The sequence below is a fragment of the Sinohyriopsis cumingii genome, chromosome 7 (assembly GCF_028554795.1).
Source record: "Sinohyriopsis cumingii isolate HCF-2022 chromosome 7, ASM2855479v2, whole genome shotgun sequence".
In the NCBI taxonomy this organism is placed as follows: domain Eukaryota; kingdom Metazoa; phylum Mollusca; class Bivalvia; order Unionida; family Unionidae; genus Sinohyriopsis; species Sinohyriopsis cumingii.
Window position 1 is genome coordinate 18,992,002 of NC_142967.1, and position 21,376 is coordinate 19,013,377.

Sequence of the window (21,376 nt, forward strand, 5' to 3'; positions counted from 1 at the left end):
GTGTATGATTACAGTGGTCATGAGTCTATTATTTTTCTGACTAGCAAGCTGTCCAGACAGACAGATTGCATAGCCTATTGGCTGGACCACTTTGATATGCTGTTCTGACTCTCAACAAACTGATTTACCAATTGACTGGACTGACCATTCTTACGACATTCATAGTGAACTGGCCTTGCTTATGAAGCTGTCCAACCAAGGTGGACTGGCCAGTTTGGAAAGACCACAGAGAAGGTGGATGACACACTACAAAACCATTCAGTAGGTATGGAGTTTGTTTCATGATATGAACACTCTTATTTCCCTCATTCACAGTTCAGGGTGGATAATCAATTTAGAGAAGTCTGATCTTACCCCATCTGAAAATTTTGTTCCTCCAGATATGGCACTTTTAACACATTAACTTGGTGTCTTCCAAATGCATTGAAAGCACACTCATGCATTGGAGAAAGCATCATATAAGATAATGTTTAGGCAAGGATGTTTCTCATTGCTTCTTGGCCTTATTGTTGTACGAATTGACCTGTTGCAATGCCAGTTTACTACTGTACTGTCAATGGTCAGTGGCATATGGAATCTTAAGAGAAAGCTTGTCATATCCACCTCTTGGAAATGAAAGCCATTCTCAATGCTTTCCACAGGAGGGTGGAAGAATTGATGGGTCACAAGGCTAACACCTCAAACCTAATCTAGGTTGCCACCGAAAAAGGTTAAGAAATGCTGCCCTATCACAATCATGATCTCAGGCACATTCAGACTTCATGAAAGAGATTATTTTGCTTGCAACAAGGTAATCTCTGACTTGGTCAGACTCATCTATGTTTGAGCCACTGTCTTTCCAACTCCCTCCCCACCACACTGAAGCAGTATCATACAGTACTGCAGTACGTGCAGTATTTGATAAGATCAATTTCAGCATGTGAGTGAGTGGCATATATACAATATCTATAAATCTGAATTAAATGCAGGTCCATTCTGATGGTGCATTTGTTCTAATAACACAATCTGGTTCCTTAGAACTAGTCAACCAACAATAATTATTTGATCCCTATCTTTTATCGATCTGGCAAGAGAGGCAATCATGCTTTTACTGGGTGACACAGGTAGAGGTTAGATGCTCAGCGTTTTCTCCTCTCTTACCTGTTCTCATAATGTAATGTGATTAGGTAATGTATTTGGCAGAGAAACCAAATTGTTTAGTAAATGATGTTTCTCCAATAATAATTATCTAATAACATTACAAATAATCCCTCCCTCCCACCTTTCCCCACAATGCAAACATCATTTAAGGTTTCACTTGTATAAAAGAACTGGTTTAAACAATGAGAAAATTCAGGAGATGAAAAAATTCTTCACTCATTTTAAAAGCATTAAAGGATTGCTTTGCACAAGAAATCCTTCAGGCAGGAAGATTTTATCCCTGCCTAAGACCCATCAAATGGGAAACCCAACTAGGCCAGTAATGTCTGGTAATGGGCACCATACATCCAGTGGGAAACCCAACTAGGCCAGTAATGTCTGGTAATGGGCACCATACATCCAGTGGGAAACCCAACTAGGCCAGTGGGAAATCCCAGTAGGCCAGTAATATTGGTTATGGGCACCATACATCCAGTTGGAAGTCCCAGTAGGTCAGTAATGTCTGGTAATGGGCACCATACATCCAGTGGGAAATATCAGTAGGTCAGTAATGTGTAGTAATGGGCACCGTACATCCAGTGGGAAGTTCCATTAGGTCAGTAATGTCTGGTAATGGGCACCATACATCCAGTTGGAAGTCCCAGTAGGTCAGTAATGTCTGGTAATGGGCATCGTACATCCAGTGGAAAATCTCAGTAGGTCAGTAATGTCTGGTAATGGGCACCATACATCCAGTGGGAAATTCCAGTAGGTTGGTAATGTTTAGTAATGGGCACCATACATCCAGTGGGAAATCCCAGTAGGTCAGTAAGATCTGCTAATGGACACCATACATCCAGTGGGAACTCCCAGTAGGTCTTTAATGTCTGGTAATGGGCATCGTACATCCAGTGGGTAATCCCAGTAGGTCAGTAACATCAGGTAATGGGCACTGTACATTCATTGGGAAACATCAATAGGCCAGTAATGTCTGGTAATGGGCACTGTAAATCCAGTGGGAAATCCCAGTAGGTCAGTAACATCTGGTAATGGGCACTGTACATCCAGTGGGAAATCTCAGTAGGTCAGTAATGTCTGGTAATGGGCACAGTACATCCAGTGAGAAATCCCAGTACATTCAGTGGGAAATATCAATAGGCCAGTAATGTCTGATAATGGGCACCAAACAACCAGTGGGAAATATCAATAGGCCAGTAATGTCTAGTTATGGGCACCAAACAACCAGTGGGAAATATCAGTAGGCCAGTTATGTCTAGTAATGGGCACCATACATCTAGTGGGAAATATCAGTAGGCCAGTAATGTCTGATAATGGGCACCATACATCCAGTGGGAAATCCCAGTAGGTCAGTGATGTCTGGTAATGGGAACCATACATCCAGTGGGAAATATCAGTAGGCCGGTAATGTCTGGTAATGGGCACCATACATCTAGAGGGAAATATCAGTAGGCCAGTAATGTCTGATAATGGGCACCATACATCCAGTGGGAAATCCCAGTAGGTCAGTGATGTCTGGTAATGGGCACCATACATCCAGTGGGAAATATCAGTAGGCCAGTAATGTTGGTAATGGGCACCATACATCCAGTGGGAAATACCAGTAGGTTAGTAATGTCTGGTAATGGGCACCATACATCCATTGGGAAATCCCAGTAGGTCAGTAATGTCTAGTAATGGGCACCATAAATCCAATGGGAAATATCAGTAGGTCAGCAATGTCTGGTAATGGGCACCGAACATTCTGTGGGAAATATCATTTGGCCAGTAATGTTTGATAGTGGGCACCATACATCCAGTGGGAAATATCAATATGCCATTAATGTTTGATAATGGGAACCATACATCCAGTGGGAAATCCCAGTAGGCCAGTAATGTCTGGTAATGGGCACCATACATCCAGTGGAAAATATCAACAGGCCAGTAATGTCTAGTAATGGGCACCATACATCCAGTGGGAAATATCAGTAGGCCAGTGATGTCTTCTTTATGGGCACCATACATCCAGTGGGAAATCCCAGTAGGCCAGTAATATTGGTTATGGGCACTGTACAGAAAAAGTATTTGCTATCAGCCAAATTTCAGTCTAGGTGTATATTGGGTTTTATCTGTTTGTTGTGACAACTGGCCAGAACATTAATCCCATCATCCTGGATGTTTAATACCAGAGACTGTCAGTGGGCACTGTTCTGTTGTTTATTTTCTAATGGCTAATTGAGCAGGGCACTGTTCTGTTGTTTATTTTCCAAGGGCTAATTGAGCAGGGCACTGTTCTGTTGTTTTAATTTTCCAAGGGCTAATTGAGCATGTACCAGTTTTATGCCTTGGATAAAAGGTACAGATGTGAAATATGCACTTATTTTTTCTTAATTTAACATTATTTGAATTTCAAGGTCTGATATATGGATCTTTGAGTGGTTTGATTTAGACTGGTATCAGTTACAGACATCCCATGATGGTAATAGTTTACTAGTTAAGCAATATTTGGATGGACCAAAAATGTGTATACTGAGTTTTTCAACAGTTGATGAAACTGATATCCCAGTGATTACATATATGAACATATTCCCAGTGCCTTCGTCTGTTGTTATGGGAACATAGACAAAATTAAGACTGAGCAGACAGGTAATTGATCTGCAAGAATCACAAGCAATAATGATAATAATAATAATAATAATAATAATAACAAAAATAAACAGACCAGAATCATGGGTTAGTTATCCATGTAATGATGTATTCTTGTTTATTACACATAAATGTAAACAATTGCACCTTTTTCAAATATATTTAGATTTAAATAATGTACAAAATGATTCCTTCATATCCAGATGTTGGCAAATTTGGGTATTAAAGTTGCCCCTTGTTTTTGATATTGCCATTTGAATATGAAGCCTATGCAAGCATAATTATGTGTAGTGGTTTTTAAATATTGAATATTGTATACTAAGAAATTTTCTTTACTGTGCATGCTAATTTTGTTGCTGGGCAAGTTAAATTAATTTTTACTTGCCTGATGCGCAAGTGGGTAAAAATAATTTTTTTTCGATCTTGATAATGGAATCGCTCTTAAGAAGCCATGTTGATATGGGTAACAAATGTTTGCTGCTTAAGCGAGGGGCCTATTGAGAGGAGGTAACTCTGTAGATGAAATGAAGAGAAGGGAATATGAGACCCTGACTGGATATGAGAGGCTGTTGCTTAAGGGAGATTGCAAGTATGTTAAGTACATTATACATAAAACAAACTCTCATACTTTATCTTATTTCAGGTTTGATTGGATCCCTGTTTTCACTCCTTCAGTTCCTGGCCTCACCTGTCTTAGGAGCAACTTCAGATGTTTATGGTAGAAAACCAGTCCTAATTTTATCCATGGTCAGTGCCATTATATATAAATTCCTTTTTTTTGTTGTTGTTTTCCTTTCTTTGAATTGATGCATTTCACTAATATATTAAAAGTTGATGTTATTAAACTAAACTGTTGACAACTGTGGTAGCTTTATTTTGCTAATTCATTTTTTGATTTTCATAAAGTAACTTTCCAGCTTTCTTAGGATTGCAACTAAATTTTATAGAGCTAGTTTCATTTATAACATCTTTGTTAAGTTCAGGAGCAAGTGTAACTTTATTCAGTATTTTTCAAGTGTTTTTAATAATTTCTCCACCATTTGTTTATTTACAAAAAAAGTGGGATTACCAAAATTACTGTTGTTGTTGTTGTAGGGTTTAACGCCATTTTTCAGCACACGATAGGCTATACATGGCGGCCAGTATTAATGGTGGAGGGAGAACCCGGGAAAAAACCCCGGAAAGAACCACCGACCCACGAGAAGCTACTGGCAAGCTTTCTCACATACCCACACTGGATGAATCCGAGACTCGAACCCACGCAGACAGAGGTGAGATGGCAGTGATCCGTAACGGAGAGCGCTTTAGACCACTCGGCCACTCAGGGCCCCCACAATTACTGCAGTTAGTTTATTAATTGCATTTATCACCAGATCAAGTGGGTTTTGGATCCAGAATAAATCCAAAAACTAAAGGTGATGATGTGTCTGTGGTAGCTTATAGAGTCTTGATGTGTCAGCAGTCTTTTGTTCAATCACAGTAATATAATTCCACGTTTGAATTGACTATACATTCTAGTGAATGTCACTATCCAAGAATTTTATCAGGGCACTTTTGTATTTCCAGAGAAAATAATCACTTGAATTCAGTAATTTGTAGAAATAAAATTCAACCCAACTGGACACAACATTTAATACAACTTCAAAGTACTAGATCTTAAAGCACAGCTGAAAAATTCATGTCAGTTACAAGATTATTTAGTTCTCTACTTGACCTCAGATCACAATTAGCGTTTTCTTTAAAAAAATATTACATAATGGAAAATACCTTCTATCATGATCTTGATGTTTACAAAATAAAAACTATATCCTGGATTATGTAAAATACACTTTGGAAGTTCCAAAACCTAGACCTAGACCCAAATAAACATATTTACTTCTGTTAATAATAATTCTGATTTTAAACACATACACTTAGATAATAATTTATGTATAAGTTGCTTACACAGAATACAATAAAAAAGATCAGTCTGGGTCAAGCAGAAATGAACTCAATTTTGGACAAGGTCAAGCCTAATATACAAAGTTACATTACAATAGCATGTAATGAAATAAAAAAAATAAAAAAAATAACAAACAATGTAAATTAAATATACATAATAACTAATTAAAGTGAATCTTATCGATAAATAATTTATCATTTTGTTTGTGTCTGTATTCTCGTACTAATCCATATGGAGTTAGCAGATTTATGACAATAATTTTAACTAATTGCAGATCCAGGTAAGTAGCAAAAGTAAATGAACATTTTTCATATGGTTTTCTGTAATTATGGCATGTAATATATAGATTACTCTTTTTATGCTCAGACTGCACTTTTTTGCCGCTCATATTAGTAATAGTTATGCTTATACCTCTCAGGGGTTGACATGTATAAACGTAAAACAAAGCAGTTTAGGTTCACATTTTAAATAATTTCCCTTTGATCGGGTCCCCGGGTAACTGACGTTTTGACATCTTTACATGGAAATGAATTTTTATTTCTACTCTGATATATACATTCTGACACTAGCTAAATTTGACAATTTGAGAGATACAATGCACCTTCAAATTGGAGAGCGCAGAAACATAGACAAAGGGAGCTAATTATTCCAATATGTTCATATACATTTAGGTGGCGCTATACAGTTTCGCATTTTGCATAGGGTTAGGATTTTAAAGAAAAAGAATGTCCCCGGCTTTCCTCACTGGTTATACTGGCTATTTAAAAAAGACCTTGTATATCTTAGGTCTAATGCAAAGAACCTTTAATTCCCTTTATTTTGGTGTATGATTGATGGGTGTACTATGGGTTATAGAGTATACAGCTTGGCCTTACTTCAAATGTGCACCTTTCAAAAAAGTGCTAGCTCTACTTGGTCATTTTCACTTCCTGAACTTCAGAGGTATATTGTATAAAAAAGAGCCGATAACTTTTTTTTACATTTTATATATTTGGTGATTCATTCATTGCACTTTCAGAAGCTGGTATTGTCTAGTCTGGCAAAATTCATTTTCCCTATTTTAATAGCTGCTATGTGTAGTGTACTTTAGACTAATTCAGACTGATTTTTTAACACAAGGGAGCAGTCATTTTAGTTAGCAGTGTGCTTAAATCATGTAAAATTTCCAAAAGTACAATATCCAAAAGAAATATCATCCACATTACATTAATTTAGCATAGAGGTATGCCAACATTCTCTCCACTGTGCATGTTTTAAATGCGAACTACTTCACCTTACATACGTCACCCTCTCAAAAGTACATATTATCTGGTGAGCGCCACCTTAGTCTACACATGCACCAGATACTATTAATTCATTGACACACTGATTCAGAATAAAGTATTTAGAAGCCTTTTCCACACATATCCCATTTAATATGCAAATATTACATACTTTACTGAGCTATATTTACAGTAAAAACACATGTCAAAATTTAGTGCACATAATTCCATCAGTGTGAATGTGGCAAAAGAAAACCACGGTGACTAATTATAATATCCTGCTTTGTTTTAGTTAGGGATAGCTGCATCATATGCTCTCTGGGCGGTGTCACACAACTTCACACTGTTTGTCATCACTCGTATTATTGGTGGAATCAGCAAGGGTAATGTCAGCATCAGCACTGCTGTAGTGGCCGACATTCTGCCGCAAGAAAAACGAGGGAAAGGCATGGTATGTGCAGTTTTGATGTTTTACTCCATCAAATACCATTTGATTACAAATGAAAGCTTAACTGAACATAATTGTAACATTGTATTGATACTTGTCAACTTGAGTGACTTGAAATTAAAATGTTCTTTCATTCTAGTGCTCAATTATTTCTTTGTTTTATTCATGCAGATGGCAAAAACCTTGACTTACTTTCTTCACCTCAGTTTCTAAATGAAATAGTTTTCTAAACTCAGTTTGATAATTTATTTATTTTCATTAAAGTTATTACTTGGTATCCTTGAGATTAAGACAGGTGAGGTCAGTTATTTTGAGTATGTAAATGAAATGTCAGTTGCCATTACAAGAATTATTTATAAATGTTGACAGTAGACACAGAAATTCCTATACAAATATGCCATTTTTGGTAACTTTATGCAAGCCACTGTGGGTAAAACTTGTAGTTTTTACTATTTCACCCCTTATTACATTTAAAATATTTGCAATGGAGAACCCGATACCAGCCTTACCCATAATACCATGCAGAAAATTACCCACAGTGACTTGCAAAAATGACTGATTTGTAAAGGAATTTCCATATAAAATTATGTTATCATCTGCTGTAAATAATACTTTTAATGGAAATTGACATTTACAGCTGAAAATAACCAAGGTCTTATGTTGTTAAGGTTTCTAACAATCATTTTTAATTTGGTCAAGTATTTATTTCAGAAAATTTGAAGGGTGTACTTATTAGACCATGCTGAAATGGACTTTTAACTTCAGTCAGTATAATCTACCATACACTTTGACTAGATTATATAATGTTTAGATTTTTTCAATTTGTTTCTTTTCAGGCACTCATTGGTATTGCCTTTTCGATAGGCTTTGTATTTGGACCAATTATTGGAGCCATATTTTCAAGATATGCTCGGGAACATGAAGGACAATTTTACGTCGTACCAGCTCTTTTTGCCCTTTTCTTGGCCTTGCTTGATATTGTTTTCCTCACGATTTTCTTCAAGGAAACATTACCAGAGAACAAAAGAGTGAGTAAGAATCCAACTGATTTAAACAAAGATATGTAGATCACATTGGTTTTGCAATACCAAAAGAAAACATAACAACAAAACAATAGATAGCATAGTTTTCTTCAACGAAATATATGGCGTTATAAATTGTATGCACTTCTTTATTTCATTATTCATCCACTGAGGCAAACAGGATTTTGCTTGATTGTTTTTTAAGATCAGTGGTTCATGTACCAATAAAACACTGTAAAATTCTGTAGTATTTCCAGCTTTTCTCAGTTTTTTGTTCTTCATAAATTGATTCTATCATCATCAGTACAAAAAGATTGTTCAGAATTAAAACTTTTTTCTTATAAATTTTCCCACCATTGATAACCAGTATTATATCATTGTTTCAAAGTTAGACTTCTGAAAAGATAGTGCTTGTTGTAACACAACCTTTATAATCTGTTAATCATAATCTATTTTTAGCATGTTCAGTGGCTATTTAAAATGTATTGAATATTAGTCACAGTACAGTTTATTAGTGAACAGTATGACAGGACATCCTCTCTGAGTACTCCCCATGCATCTATATCAACAGTATGACAGGACATCCTCTCTGAGTACTCCCCATTTATCTATATCAAAAGTATGATAGGACATCCTCTCTGAGTACTACCCATTTATCTATATCAACAGTATGATAGGACATCCTCTCTGAGTACTCCCCATTTATCTATATCAACAGTATGACAGGACATCTTCTCTGAGTACTCCCCATTTATCTATATCAACAGTATGATAGGACATCCTCTCTGAGTACTACCCATACATCTATATCAACAGTATGATAGGACATCCTCTCTGAGTACTACCCATTTATCTATATCAACAGTATGACAGGACATCCTCTCTGAGTACTCCCCATGCATCTATATCAACAGTATGACAGGACATCCTCTCTGAGTACTCCCCATGCATCTATATCAACAGTATGACAGGACATCCTCTCTGAGTACTCCCCATGCATCTATATCAACAGTATGACAGGACATCCTCTCTGAGTACTCCCCATGCATCTATATCAACTTTCTCAGTCTGAATATTTAACTACTATAGGCCGTTCTATATTCACTTGTTGGTCTGTTGTTCATACACTGGAAAACTAGTACTGGTACATGGATGGGTGGTTCAGTATTGTTGAACATATTTTTACAACACTATGGAAGCATAAAAAAGTCTGCTGACAACTGCAGTCTGGCACATGTACCTGGATGACCTTGCCTTGAGTGTTAAAAAATAATGTAAAAAAACTTTCTTGAGTCTGACTACATTGAGCGATTTCTGGTGTATGTTCATTTTCTCAAATCCAAACTTAATTATTTTCTCTTGAGTCTGATTCAGATATGTAATTCCATGTTTTGTCACCTGTGACAATCTCATTCAGACATCTCTGATCACTCATTTCATATTTGCCAAATAGCTTTTTGACCATTTCAGTTTGAGTCTGTTTCTGGTCAGCCATCAACAAATGCAGGACCCATCTTGCCTGAACCTTTCTGAGCTTCCATTGGTTCTTCAGAGATAAAAGAAATTATCTTTCACTTTGATTTGAACATTTTCATCAGTTGTACCCTTCATAGCAGCCTCTTCACTCTCACCAGTTGCAGACGTCCATGTTTTAGGATATTGGTAATCTTCCAAGGATCTGAGGTCATTCTTTAAAATGGTTAAGCTACCAAACAAATTGCAAGATATGACAGAACTGCATCTGCAAACTTGATCCAAATGAATCTTGATATCAGCCATAGATTGTCCTAAGAATGACCAGGTTTTGTATTATGCTTCTTGCACAGTACAGATTTTTTCCCCTTTGACATTTGTACATCACAATGTTTTATCTGTGTTACATCAGATGCATATATCTGTAGGTGTCTGGCTGCAGATCATTTTATAGAATATTATTTTGGTCAATTGATTGGCATTGCATTTTTGGCAGGTTCAAAGAAACTAAGAAGTTATAAGAAAATGTTCAGAACTTTTCAAATACCCCTAGTATTGTATTAATGTCTGTATAAATTAGAGGTACTTGTGTATTTGAATGGACATTTTTTTCATTTGAGTGTAATGGGCTTTGTCCAGTTATATTCAGCATTTAGATACATGTATGTGGCGAACATGATTTAATTATAATGATCAAATATGATATAAATACACAAAACTAGATAGGTGTTCTGTTTCTGGTCGGTAGAAGGAACAAGTTTGACATGGCATGGAGGTGCTTTGTGTCTTTCAGCCTGAGATTCATACATATTCCGTATCAGACAAATTCTTTTCTCTGACTTGGAACAAAATGCAGTTTTGTATTTATTAAATTAACCTTCTTTATGAACATGTCAAATGTTTTAACTATACACTTTGAATGGATTTCAAAACAAATAGGATGTACTGTCGAGCCCATGTTAAATAAAAGCGGACTTAACAGTCACTTTTACAGGATCATCATCACCATCATCAACAGTTTGTTTAGAATAAATATTTCATTCTAAACCTCTGGATAGATTCTTATCCTACTTGGTCTGATGTTATAAAGCTTGGCCAATTCATTCTTCATCATGCTGGCTTGCCCAGTTTTACCTTCAGTTTAAGTTGGTTATAAAAAAAAATGTGAATAAAGAGGAATGATTCCTCATCCCTACACTTTTGTAAATTATTAAACAATTATTTGGGGCAATTTTTAGCACAGGTTTCTGGTTTCTAACCTTTCCTACATGTGTGATTTTGTTTTGTAATTTTTTCATCCTCCTTGTTGCAAATTAAGTAATATAAGGGATTGTGTAAACCAAAATTAGTTGTACAGTTTTAATTTTGTTTTGTAGAGGAAAGACTAACAAGCCAAATGTTTTGCTAATACCTAAGTATCTATCTGAACACAGTAAAAACATACCTTTGCCACATAATTTAAATCTTCTCATCTGACACAAAGCCTACTAGTAACAATATTAACCGGAAAGATAGAGATTTTTATTGGTTTTGCCAATTACATACTCTACAGCTGGTAAGGATAAATTTCTCTGTTTAAACGGGATTCCAGGAATTTTAAACTTAATGTAATATATTTCTTCCTACGAGAACTTAGATTCTATGGCACCATAATCGATTGCTGGAAGTAGATTGAACTCTTTTGAAGAAACATTTTCCCACAATGACTGCCCTTGCAGTTGACTGGTTACATCATAAACTGTGATATTTTGCATCATGACCACTACACATCAAAATGAATATTGCTGGGTCTTTTGTGCAGCAACAATATTTAAACACAATATTGTAATCTTCAAAACTAGAAATATGATAAAATATAGCTCCATTCAATTGATACTTTCTATTAGACCTGAAAGATATGAAGATATGGATAGAATTTGTGATCGAATCCAATTACATCCAACTGTGTTTAATATTCCAAACACAATGGGAAAATCTCTTGTGCAGTCTTATGTTTTAAGCACTACAAAAACTTCTTTGTTTATCAACAATATTAAAAAAACAACATTTGTAACTTAAATAAAAATGCAAAAGCGTTTTATAGCCAGTTCTTTAGTTATACCTTTATTTAAAACATTTCTGTAATTATGTCTTATCCACCATTTTAGCTGAATCCTGGCTGCAAGACAACTGTATCATTCTAAACCCAGATGTTGCAATAATATGTCTTGTCTGTACAATTCTCACATGACCTAACATGTAGTAATACTGGCTGTACTGGTGGCACTGGTGACAAAGTGATATGTATGCCTCCCCCAGACAAAATTAAGGATTATGCAGTATGCAGATATGAATTGAACATTCATATAATATGCCACATTAGTAATTTATTGTGAAATGGATGTACAAAAATCAGCAATGTACCATCATGTAAGAAAACACAATTTTAGTATTAAAGACATGGAGATGCAAATTCTCCATTTATAAAGTAATATTTTTTAATAATTCATTACCATTATTATGAGATTTGGGGTTTCCTGTTTCAGTGCTTGTCTAATGTCTGCCAAATCTTGACCACTATCTGCTTCTTGTTTGGACTTGTTACTATGTTATAGGTTAGAGGAAATTTGCAAAATCCCCTTGATGCATGTCCCTTGCACAAATGTATGTAAATGATTTAAGAAACATGTACATGTTGACTTCCATGTCAGCATTCACACGTACAGGGATGAATATTAATTATATAGAAGTAGTATGTTACCATGTTATCCTTTTTAGGAAGCAGTGTAATTAACTGATGCTATGAAACTTTAGTCTTACTAGTTGAAAAAAATATCATTACATGGTTTCCAAGTGTCATTCCCGCCTAGAGGGAATGTGCAACAGATTAAAAACTGAAATTCAGATTGGTCTCCATAGTAGTATAGACAGTGAACCAGTCTGTTGGTAATACTGGTCTAAAGGGATATGCATAATTCATATATACTTTTGATGATTGCTTCATGAGAATTCTACCGCAGTAATGTCTGCTAATAATGATGGTTATTCAGTGCAGATGATTCAATAGTTTGTGTGAAGGTGAAGCCATTGAAACAGAGGATACTGGTCTTTTTATATGACTACACGAGAATAAAACAAAAGTATTTCTTGCAGTGAAGATGTTATCAGTGACCAATCACATAGAAAATCTAATTCTAGTTAAAAGATAGATCCAGTCTACGTTGTAGTAAAAACAACCAAAACCCAATCACTATCAGAAAGAGTAAGAGACAGAAATTGAATTTAAGATCTCTTGCAGTATTTTTCTCTGTCCCTTTGAGATTTTGTGTGTCAGTGTCCCTAGCCCATAAAATCTGAAATGCAGCACAGTTAAATAAAGAACCATATAGTACATAAACTAACTTAAGCAGTAAAATGTATGATATCTCTTTTTTTTGTATACAGTGATGCAGATTAATACCTGGCAACATTCTCTTTTCCAGGCACAAAGTATAGCTACTGGTTGGCAGAAGAAAGCATACCTTATTAATCCAGTATCTCTGTTTAGATTCTCATCTGTCACAAATCTGGCACCTTCAGGTGAGTACACAGCATTCTCTTAGGTGTCTTGAATGTAAATTGATAAGACACCTTATATAATCCTTGTAGACTAGATAGTTTTGGCCTTCAAAGATAGTGTAGTCCATTAGGTATTAAGACATTAGATTAGCATTATTCCATTCCCTCAATCACCTATCACTTAACAACTACTCAGTATATATGTTGGTCCCAGTATGTCTGCCTAGGTACAGCTATATATACAAGGTTTGTTTTTTCATTTTTAGCTTACTCCATACTTATATATATATATATATATATATATATATATATATATATATATATATATATATATATATATATATAGTGCTTATTGTTTCTTGTCACTTTCTGAAGTAGAAAATCATAAACAGCAAAATGTTTGCTTGTACATCAAGTGGTGAGTCCAAGTTAGTGTTATAAATAGTTTGTACTCAACATTAGACTTAAAAATTGCAAATCATTCCATTACTCTCTAGCCTGTTTGGACTTGTTTTGTTCTTTCTTGTTTATAAAACAATTTCTTTTGATTATCGGTCTTGTAATAAATGTATTCCTCAAAAATCTTGAAAGTCTGGATTCCTCAGTTCTGCTGCAAAGATAGTATCAGCTATTTGCATTTTGGAGGAATTTCTGATTGGCTGTTTAAAATGTATCAAATGTACTAGTATGTCCTGTTATAGATTTTTTTAAAAAAATCTGTTTTGCTAGAGGGGTTACTCTGATCAGGTGTATTTAAAATACAAACATTGACCTTATCACAGAATGAAAAATGTTATTGTTTATTACTTCTCTCAAAAGAAAGATTAATTAAAACTATAGATTGTTTGACATTTAAGATGTTTGATAAACTAAACAATCATGATACTTGTTTGCAGATTTGACTATCAGTATAATTTCCAATTTGGAGTCGTCTGAATGTGTTTTGTGCTTAGATATTATCATGACTTTAGGTCATGTCACTGAAATTGTTTCAAGCTATTACATTGTATAATAGTGCAGTCTTTGTACATATTTTTGACATTCTACAATAACCTTCAAGATTTACAATCTGCTTCTTGCATTTAATTTCCTGAACCACTTTTCGTTCATTCTTTCAGGCCTGGACTCAGTGAGAAGGATTGGGACGGTCTATTTTCTTTATCTTTTCACCTACTCTGGATTAGAGTTCACACTAACTTTTCTTACCCATAACAGACTTCAGTATGACAGGTAATTAAGTCTGTCAAATGATTCTAGATATAAATTATGTACGTCATTTATACCATCTCTTATATAATGCACAAGCATGCCTTAACAAGTGCATATCACTGTTTTGATAAGAATTTACACAAAATAGCCACTCCTAAATGCATGTTTCTTCATTTCAACATGCTTTATGGAAGGACAATGGCTACTAAGACCTGCTACTGCATCATTATTGTCATGGAACACATCACTCTGCATATCTTGGGTCTCATATTCACTTTCATTTCTTGGTTTAGTCAATCTCAAATAGGGATTTTGCATGTGGACATAGAACACAATTAATTTTACTATATATTCTCTATATCTGTTTCTCAGTACTAGCATTTCCACTTTATGACAATCAATACAAATCATCTGTTAATCTAAAATACTTTCAAAGATGACTTCACGGTGAAGTTTCTTGTCAAAGGTTGGCCTGCATTTTTTTGAAAGACTGGACTGTAAACAGAGCATTGTGTAAACAGAACACAGATTTCACTTCCAGATCATCACCAAGGCCTTATTACTCACTATGTACTGTTGCCGAAATAAACATGGACAACCACACCCTGTGCTCATATTCTCAAGAATAAACAATTTCCTTTAAATCCCTGCCAGAAATGCATAAATCTAACTCTTATATCATCAACAAAATGAGAGAGGAAAAAAATATTCTAAAAGTAGACTAGAACTACATTCATGGGTACTAAACCAGAACTATTAATTGTGACCTGATTCCATGTGCTTTGCTCAGTATGCAATGCCCCTCCTCACTGGAGAGTACCAGCATAGTTAAGGGGAAATAACTCTTCTGTCAAGTTCATTCATATGATATGAACATTGCTTAATATTTTATTGGTGTGTGCTTATTATGATAAGTTTTAAGTTTTGTAATTTATCAAATTACTACTTTTTATGTGTGTATTATGCCAAATATGATATTTCCAATTATAATATCATGGAATTTTGACTTTTGTTATATTTGCATCATATTTTGTCACCCAAGACAGTAAGGTGAATAATGTAGTCATGAAGCTCAGTCATTATGATAAAGACCCAAGACTTTGCAAATCTATGAATAAGGTAGTCTTAAAGCTTAGCCATTGCTATGAAGAATATTTTTGCAAGTTTTGTTTTCTTGCTAATCTTCCACACTGATTTATGTCTCTGTGATTTGATCAGAATTATTGCATCATCTTGAATGGATAGAGTTTAAAATGTCAATTAGCCATTTATATTGTGTACATTTGTATGTGTCATTTTGTGTTAAATTAAGTCAGAGAATATTATTTTTTGGGAATTAATGTGAAGTTGTCATTGTATAGTTTTATAAATCTCAATGTAAGCATTTCATTTTAATTTATTCCTTTAGCCTTCAGTGCATGGTTTTTTAATGTCTCCTTGTAAATTCCATTCTCAGTTACATTACCCAAATTCCTTTTATTGATTTATCACTAACTACTGTCAAACTTCCCTAAACTGGACTTTGTATGGACCAAAAACATTTTGCTGTTTTTCATGGTAGGCCTGTTCAGTATTTGAAGGTTTATATGAAAACTGCCATATTGGAATTTAAAGATTTTTCACACTCTGCAGAAGACACCAAGTTATAGTAGGATCACTTTAGTGAAGTTTTGCTATTAAGAAATATGCAAAGATTCTCAACAAAACGTTTCTGTATTTTTTTCAGTATGCAACAAGGAAAGATGTTTTTCTTTATTGGTCTTATAATGGCCTTAGTGCAGGGTAAGTGAAGAATTTTATGTTTGCTTGTGAACTTACTTAGGTCTCCTAGTTAAAAACTCCCATTTAAACAGAGATGTTAATCTCTACCGACTGTAGAGTATGTAATATATATATATATATATATATATATATATATATATATATATATATATATATATATATATGCTACAACAACAAGTCATAGAAACAATAGTCACATGACCTTACCAGTAGCAACACCAGCTTCACTGGCATCGTCAGTGACACCAGCAACAAAGGGTTATATAAACCTCTCACTTGCGTAACAAAATGATCAGTTGAACAAATGAATCAACCCATATTATTCCCTCTGATGAGTTACAATAGTAATGATACCAGTCAGGGACAGGGGGTGACTCAAACACTCCAGCAGATGGGAGGGAATGCCTCCACAGTCATCATCTACCCATAATTAGGTCTTATAGTTCTGGTTTTTGTAAAATTTCCCTCATTGATGTCAGTCCTGCCTGGCTTGCCAATGTTGACATGATTGAATAATAATGATTGACACACTAGTTAAGAAAGTTTTGATGTTTCAGCCAGTTGGCTTCAACTTATTTGCTTCCTACCCTACCTCTTTGAATAAATCTATATCAATCTTTTATTCCTGTAGCAATAGTCATGAAAAATTTTGAAACCTCAATACTTTTTGTGTATTCCATTTGTCATGTCTGTGTTTTTTATTTGCCTTTGAAAAAAACTCATTTAGAGTTGAAAGCACTTAGGTTAGCTAGAATCTAGTTTTACACTGTTCTTTTTCGTTGTCAGTTTAATGCATTTATCTTAATCAATCCCTGACACAAGCAATCCCTTGCAGGATCCAGTGCACTTGAAAGGACTGTTATTTGCCATATGATTTGTATTCTTTATATATATATATATATAGTTTTTAAAAAAAGGTTTTGCAGTTTTTTTATTCCATTTCCATAGATATTCATTTTTTAAAAGTTTATTATCTGGTGTAATATTTGCTAAAATTAAATCAGGAAGAAATGTCCCCAAATAGGGTATGATATATTGCAAGTACCGGTACAGATGAAATTCTTTTTTTAATAAACATGCAGCCAAACCTGGACTAGTGGCAACCATTATACAGTAACCAACTATCACCTGCTTCTTGCTTCCTGTGATCACTAGTTTGGGGCCCCATAGACCCTTATATTGTGTTTATAGTGACTGGTGGTTAGGGATGGATGTCTACTTTATCTATATTTTTTAATTGGCTTTTTTATTTCGGAGTTTCCAGCTTTTAACTATCTTTATCTGTCTATTTACATATATGTCTGTCTGTCAGAATCAGGGAACTTCGGAAAATGACATCAGACACATTAAAAGGAATAAATAATTACAGCAAAAGATCATATAGTTTGGTGTTCGTTTCAGTAGATGTTCATCCTCTGCATTGTAGTATGGTAGACAAAATTTTAGTGAATTGTAGCAAAAATTTATGGAAGGATTTCAAAGTTTTAATAGTTGTAAACTGTGTGATTCTAACATTGTGAAAGTTTTAAAAATAAAACATAATTCATGTGATACATAAATATGACTTATTAGGTGACATGTAATATCATTTCCATAAAACATCCCATACTTTATTTCACTTATTTTGTTTATTTTTTCATATTTTTTCTTATTTTTTTTTTTTTCATACATTATTTCATAAGTTCACATCCCTGAAAGGTATGTTGAGTTGCTGGGGCAAGCTGACTGTTCTAAAATTTGTGAAACCCAGTCTGTACATAGCAACCACATATCTATAAAGATCACTACTTGTTGTGGTACACAGAGTGGTCATTATATTTAAGGTTTGACTGTGCCAGCTTGTCAATTAATATCTTAAATGTATAAACAATGTTGAGTGTTTTGCTGGTGTGTTTTGGTGTATTACTGCACAGCATAACGGATTGGCTATTTAGTGTCAAGGCAGTTGGAGTAAAGAGCTTTACCCAAAAACACAGCACTAGCTGATGGGGGCTGATCAAATAGTAGTATTTTGACCTGATTCCTTCAGGTTGCTATCCACTGTGAACCACAGCTTATGCCTCCCCTCCATTAGTCACCTCTTACAACATGCAGGGGACACATCAGACCTATTCTACATCCCTTAAACTAGTTTTACTGAGATTGTTAGAGACGTAGTAAATCAGTAAGAATGTTGTATTTAGAATTTCTTATTATGTTAGTTACATATTTTTAATGATTTTGACAGGGGGTTATGTAAGAAGAATTGCTGCTGGAAAAGAACTGAAGATTGCCAAGCAGGTGAATATTGATGCAATGACCATTTAATTAATTAATTTGTTACTTCAGGTATATATAAACTGATTATAAAATTTATCTTCAATTGTGCTTAGTTTTCATTTCTATAAAATCATTTTCTGAAAATATAATCTTGATTTGACATTAATATTTTACATGTTCAAAATGTAGTACATGTATTTAGGGCTTCAGGGACTTTGAATATATGTACTTATCTTCTGTCTGGCATCTGTTAATACTCTTTTGTTATTGCAACTCATAAACTTCTGGCAAGATTGACACCAAAGTTTACCAACAATGTGAATGTCATCCTAATTTGTAGTTGGTCCTAAAATGAAAAGAGCGCAGCTTCAAGATCCCATATAGTTATATAGTAGTTATTTTGAAAATCTTGTTTGCTATTACTTCTTGATGGGTGGTGAGGTTAGCATGGAATTTTCAATAAAAATGGTGCTGATCTGACATCCAATATGGCTGCAGTGGTAGCCATTTTGAAAATCATTGCCTATCCTTTTAAATAAATGATTGCAATGACATGTTGTTTTCACTAAGAGACTTAGATGATGTCTAGTTGGTCCTAAATGAAAATAGTACTGACCTGACATTCAATGTGGATACCATGGTTGCCATGTTGAAAATCTTGCTATCATGTATCCTATTGAATGTATGGCCATATTGACATGGAATTTCACCAAAAGACTTATGAAGACTAAATGATACTAAATGAAAATGGTGGCAGTTGGACCTCCAGCATGGCCACCAAATCTTGTTATCTGTATCTCTCCTGTACAGTTGGCCATAAATAAATGAGATTATTACCAGAAGGTTTATTATCTTGTTTGTTTTGGCAATAAATGAAAATGTTGCCTGTTTGATGGAGAGTATGGCCAGCATGGTGGTGATCTTGAAAATCTTGTTATGGCTGCTTGCCATAAAGAGTTGGTTGTAGTGCCATGGGGTTTTCTCTGAAAGACTTCGTTTGATATATAGTTTTTCCTAATCAGGATAATGAGACTGGGTGGGTGGGGGGAGAAGGGGCGACATCTTGCTATGTCTGTAGCATGATGCCCCAGTGCTAGACATCACTATCAACTGCCACACTGCAGACATCATAGCGATATGACTAAACAATTGTTAAAGCTACATTAAAGATCCAAATCACATACACATACATCCTAATCTGATATACTGTATGGCCATTATGGTGGACATCTTGTGATTGATTCTTCTCCTGAATGGATGGTCATAGTGACATTGGGTTTTTATCTTATCACTAGTCCTCATCAAAGGATGGTAATATTGACATTATTTTCACAAATTAATTCTTTTTATATCGCCTAAAACTTTAACCCTTTACCTCATACAAGCGTCTTTGGACGCCTCTACTCCATTCGCATGGAAGCGCCTTTTGACGCCTCTGCAAGATTCGCATAGAAGCGCCTTTTGACGCCTGCTGTAAACATCAGCCATTTTGAGCTAGTTTTCATAGCGCCACCTTCGGGGGAAACCCCCTTATTACATACTACATTCATTTCTGCGAATGACAATTACGTCAGATCACGTGGTCGCTATTCATGCACTGGTCGATATCTGCTATTTAAAGTAACTGGGTCGTAATCTCCACTCTCCAAAATGGCAGCCGCGGATTTCATTCAGTGCGTACGAAGTTTCCACGATTAGAATAACAACCACGAAAGATTCAATAAATTAGGTGAAGGCTCTGATATTAATGTAGGCAGCAATTAGTTTTTATAAATTATCAAATTCAGATGACTTAGTGATATAGACGCACACGAAAACCTTGTAAATTTCGAGTATTGGAAGTGGCAGCTACGGTTGGTCACGCGGCCTCACGGACATGACGGTGAACGAGTTCTTTTAAGATTTTGAAGCACATAAAAAAATTCTTCTGTGGAAAATAATTACACAGCTATAACAACCGGACATTACTCTTAAATTTGTCCACATATAATATATGTGTACCAAAAATGTAAAATGGTTAAAATTGTTGTTAAACGTAACATACACTAAATTGCTTAACAGTTCACAGGCAGGATTTCATTCAGTACTTAACGAAGTTTTCACGAGTAGAATCACGACCACGAAAGATTCAATAACTAAGGTAAAGGCTCTGATATTTATGTAAGCAGCAATTAGTTTTTATTGATTATCAAATTCAGATGACTTAGTGATGTAGACGCAGACGAAAAACATGTAAATTTCGAGTATGGGAAATGGCAGCTACGGTCGGTCACGCGGCCTCACGGACATGACGGTGAACGAGTTCTCTCAAGATTTTGAAGCACATAGAATATTCTTCCGTGAAAAATAAGTACACAGCTATAACAATCGGACTTTACTCTTCAATTTTTCCATTTATAATAGATGTCTACCTAAAACGTAAAATGGTTAAAACTGCTGTTAAACGTAACACCACTACATTGCTTAACAATTCACAGGCATGCCTATACGGATGCGGTCTGCTAGGTAACAGGTGTTCTGTTTATAGCGTGCTGCACTTTGTCACTATGCTCTATGAGGTAAAGGGTTAAATATTCTGTAGAACCTACTTCATCAAAATGGATGGTCATACTGGCACATCTTTTCTTGGTGTATGTTGTTTTTATTTTAAAATGTATCTGATACAGCCTCCAAAATGATG

The 21,376-nt window shown here is 34.9% G+C and overlaps 1 protein-coding gene across 2 annotated transcripts in view; it reads left to right on the top strand.

Moving 5' to 3' along the window:
• The window catches only part of LOC149794815 (solute carrier family 75 member 1-like), a 56,867-nt gene that overhangs the window by 26,233 nt on the left and 9,258 nt on the right, over positions 1 to 21,376 (top strand). For both annotated transcript variants that reach the window (XM_089964472.1, XM_089964474.1), the window contains exons 4-10: positions 4,406 to 4,509; positions 7,259 to 7,417; positions 8,251 to 8,442; positions 13,371 to 13,467; positions 14,565 to 14,676; positions 16,382 to 16,437; positions 18,665 to 18,717. In XM_089964472.1, the coding sequence (XP_089820598.1) occupies positions 4,406 to 4,509; positions 7,259 to 7,417; positions 8,251 to 8,442; positions 13,371 to 13,467; positions 14,565 to 14,676; positions 16,382 to 16,437; positions 18,665 to 18,717 (773 nt within the window). The remainder of the gene's footprint in view (positions 1 to 4,405; positions 4,510 to 7,258; positions 7,418 to 8,250; positions 8,443 to 13,370; positions 13,468 to 14,564; positions 14,677 to 16,381; positions 16,438 to 18,664; positions 18,718 to 21,376) is intronic.